The sequence below is a fragment of the Cimex lectularius genome, unplaced genomic scaffold (assembly GCF_000648675.2).
Source record: "Cimex lectularius strain Harlan isolate CLEC.00 unplaced genomic scaffold, Clec_2.1 scaffold169, whole genome shotgun sequence".
Lineage (NCBI taxonomy): Eukaryota > Metazoa > Arthropoda > Insecta > Hemiptera > Cimicidae > Cimex > Cimex lectularius.
Window position 1 is genome coordinate 478363 of NW_019392751.1, and position 3430 is coordinate 481792.

Sequence of the window (3430 nt, forward strand, 5' to 3'; positions counted from 1 at the left end):
GTACAATTAATCTCATATGGAAATCAAAATTTAACATAGCAACATTCATATGTAAAATAAAAGCATCCTCAATAAAAAATATATTAGTTCTTTACATTGTTATACAAGAGAAAAATCCAACAAACCTATTCCGGCTTTCAGACGATAGTGGTAATAACTCGCAAATAGACTGAATTTCAGGATATGAATATGATGATTAAAATGTATGAATGAAGTGCGAGTCAAAGCAATTGAATGGATTGCTTCATGATACACCAGATCAAATTAAGCGATGAAAATTGGGAAAAAAATAACAGAACATGAACCCCAATTCGGAATGGGACGATGAAAATGATGAGACAATAGTATTTGACTCTGATGCTGCCAAGGAAAGCATAAAAAACATAAAATGCACCTTCATCAAATTGGTTCTCAACCAGATATCAAGATTAAAGAAGAGTGTCAATGAGTAAGTATTTGGTAGTTGAAAAATTGTTATATATCGACAAAAAGCAAAGAGCATAGGTACTGCCTACATCAATATAGCTGAATGGCTTACATTATTATATGTGTGATATTTTAAATATTTACTACAAACTCAACATTTTTTACCACCAAAATACAATTTTGTTTCTATTGGTAATTTTTACATGTCCATTTTTACTTGGCTTATCAATTTAATTGGTATAATGTTGCTTATGTATATATTCAGTGTCATTTTATTCAGGTTAAAAAGGGCCATTTGATAAATCTTGAAAGATGAATTTTTAACTTCAATTAAAATAATTTTTAACAATTAGAGCATATTTCTCAAAAATTTGATCATTCATAATCACCTTATTTTCAGTCAGATATTTGATATTAAATATTTCACCTTATCACCATCTTCAGAGAGATCAGGATAGAAAAGTAACAAATCTTTCCTCTTAATATATTCACAATTTATTATTGTTTGGAAATATGGGCACAGCTAAATGTAGATTAATTATATGTGAAAGAAACAACATTTAAAAAAAATTTGCAAATTGAATTGAAATTTATCAAACAAGCACAAATATTGTTTATTACTGAATGTCATGTAATTTTTAGAAGCAGTCAAGAATTTGAAACTTCTGAGAGCCTGAAAATAAAGTGTAAGTTTGTCAAGTAATAACAAGTTAAACATAGTATTGCATTCCTATAGAAAAAAACAAACAAGAAACAAATGCAAATGTTTTAGGTAAAAAACTAACAACAGGTTATACAAAATCAAGCCAGTCTTTTAGACAAAGCAATGTAAATACAACCAAAAGCCTGCAATCATCAAAAATAATAAGCAAGAGTGAATCACAAGTAACAGGAGTGATTGAATGCGGCGAAGATCCAATTATTAGTCCTGCTAGACAACATTTAGTCAAAAGTGTCAAAGATACTCAACATCAGCAAGAACCAAGTCCACCACAACTCTTTCAACAGCAACCCCAAGGGAAACCCATACTGAAATTTCTAAAAGCCGCATTACTACTCGCTTTCATTCTATGGGGCATCCTGTTTGTCGTTTCGTTTTCTAGACAACAGCTTTGCTATCATTTTCCCATAAGGTGTTGGTGTATTGATCAAATTAGAATCCCTTATTGATATGAAAACACTGTACTGTTGAAACATTGATTCATCAATAAACACATAGTACAATTTTACTACAAAAATCCTGTAATTATTACAAGAGATAAAACAAATAATTTATTTTCAAATGTTGTCTTATAAATTTGATCATTTATTTATAGTTTTGTGTGAGGAGGAAAAATATATAAAAATTGTAATCTTAAATTGATATTATTTTTTCCATAGGATTTTGTTGTCCCAGCTATTGAATGTAAGCTTTAAAAAAAATATTCAGCTTATTTTGGACAATAACAATTTGTGTGAAAAGAAAAAACAACTGAATTTGTGTTACTGGAGACAGGGACAAGAATTTAGTTTAATAATCTAAGGAATAATGGACTAACCAACTGCATTCAAATATTCAAAAGTAGAAATGCATGATTTACCAATTATAAGCAAAATGTTCTATAATAAAATACACCAATGATTGTGAAGTACAATAATCACGGATTACTTGTTTTTCTCATAACTGTAGTATTTAATGGTGAACTATGTTGAGGATGACCGTGAGTTTATAATTCTTTTGAAGTTTGACCGGGATAGATCAGAGTGAGGTGGAGATGAAAACCAAAACAATTCAATTTATATCCTAACTTTGCAAGTCTATATTGACTCTTCTTCAAAGAAAAACCACAGGTAGAAGACTAGTTTTAGTTTAAAAATTTGAACTAATCTTCTAATTGTGTTTTTCATATCTGTCGAAAAGTTAATATAATAGGGTGAAATATCAGGATATGAAGTGAATTGTTTTGGTTTGTTCTCCACCTCACTCCTGAACAATCCCCATCAAATTCCAAAGAATTTAATTATGAAATTATTTAGTAATTAAAGTTTTTAAAAATGGTGTGCAAATATAATATTTTAATATTGGAAACAATCAAATTCAGTATAGTGCATAAATATATTGAAATTAAATCATTTTGAATTGTTTTAGAAATATGTTTCTTGGGAAAGCGTTCATTTATGAAAACAATGAAATCAATGATGAATTTGTTCGTAAGTTTATTTTCACCATTGTTTCTGCTCTTAGTGTAAATAACAATTATACATTTGTCTAAACAGCTAATAATATAGAGCCCCGGGAAGAAAAAAATAAAAATAATCAGCCAGAATTACCAGGCAAGAGTGATGAGAAGAACCAAACAGACCAACCACCCGAAAAAAAAGAAGATCTTCCATTTAATGTCAAAGTACTAAGTGAAGCATCTTTGAAACTGGGTGCTTCCTTAAGCAACAAAAGCAATAATGAATTAAAACGCAGAACAACAATGTCTATCATTCCACCGTTTAGAATTGAACAACAGATTGAACAGTCAACAAGAGCAGTACCACCACAATTAATAGATTGTTCATTTTCAAAAAGCATCTTAACAACAATAGTGCTTTTTTTTGCCACATTAATTGTCTTGTCTGCCGGGGCATTCTTGGCTCTAAAGTTCTGTGATTGTTTCGATAAAGGATATGCTCATAGCATTCCAAATAAATTTGTACCTTATTGACACAAGCTGAAACTAATACATATATTTTTTGACAGTTTTGTTATTGTGTTACCATGTAAATACAGTTTACCAATAAAAATAATCTTCTAGTTTGTTTTATTTTCTCTTGCTTCATAAAAGGCCAAAAATATTTAAAAAATTAAATTTAAAAAGATCAATATTTGTTCTAATATTGATCTCTGCTAATCATCAATTAACAAAATGGATTCATAAAAATTATATGTTTTTATATATAGTTGTTTTATTATTAAGTACAGGGTATAAACACAGACAATAAAAAATTAAAAAAAGATCATGAAAATTGATCAAGA

General features: G+C 28.9%; 1 protein-coding gene across 2 annotated transcripts; it reads left to right on the plus strand.

Annotated features, from left to right (window-relative positions):
- Window positions 1–3153, plus strand: LOC106672027. Of its 2 annotated transcripts, none has more exons than XM_014403100.2 (3): window positions 1–448; window positions 2555–2616; window positions 2683–3153. In XM_014403100.2, exons 1-3 carry the CDS (start codon window positions 300–302, stop codon window positions 3117–3119), a joined length of 648 nt encoding a protein of 215 aa, XP_014258586.1. In that variant the 5' UTR covers window positions 1–299; the 3' UTR covers window positions 3120–3153. The 2 variants fall into 2 exon arrangements, with proteins under 2 accessions (XP_014258586.1, XP_014258587.1); XM_014403101.2 differs by lacking the exons at window positions 2555–2616; window positions 2683–3153 and adding exons at window positions 1069–1112; window positions 1199–1709 and having other exon boundaries at window positions 2–448.
- Window positions 3154–3430: the final 277 nt, after the last annotated feature.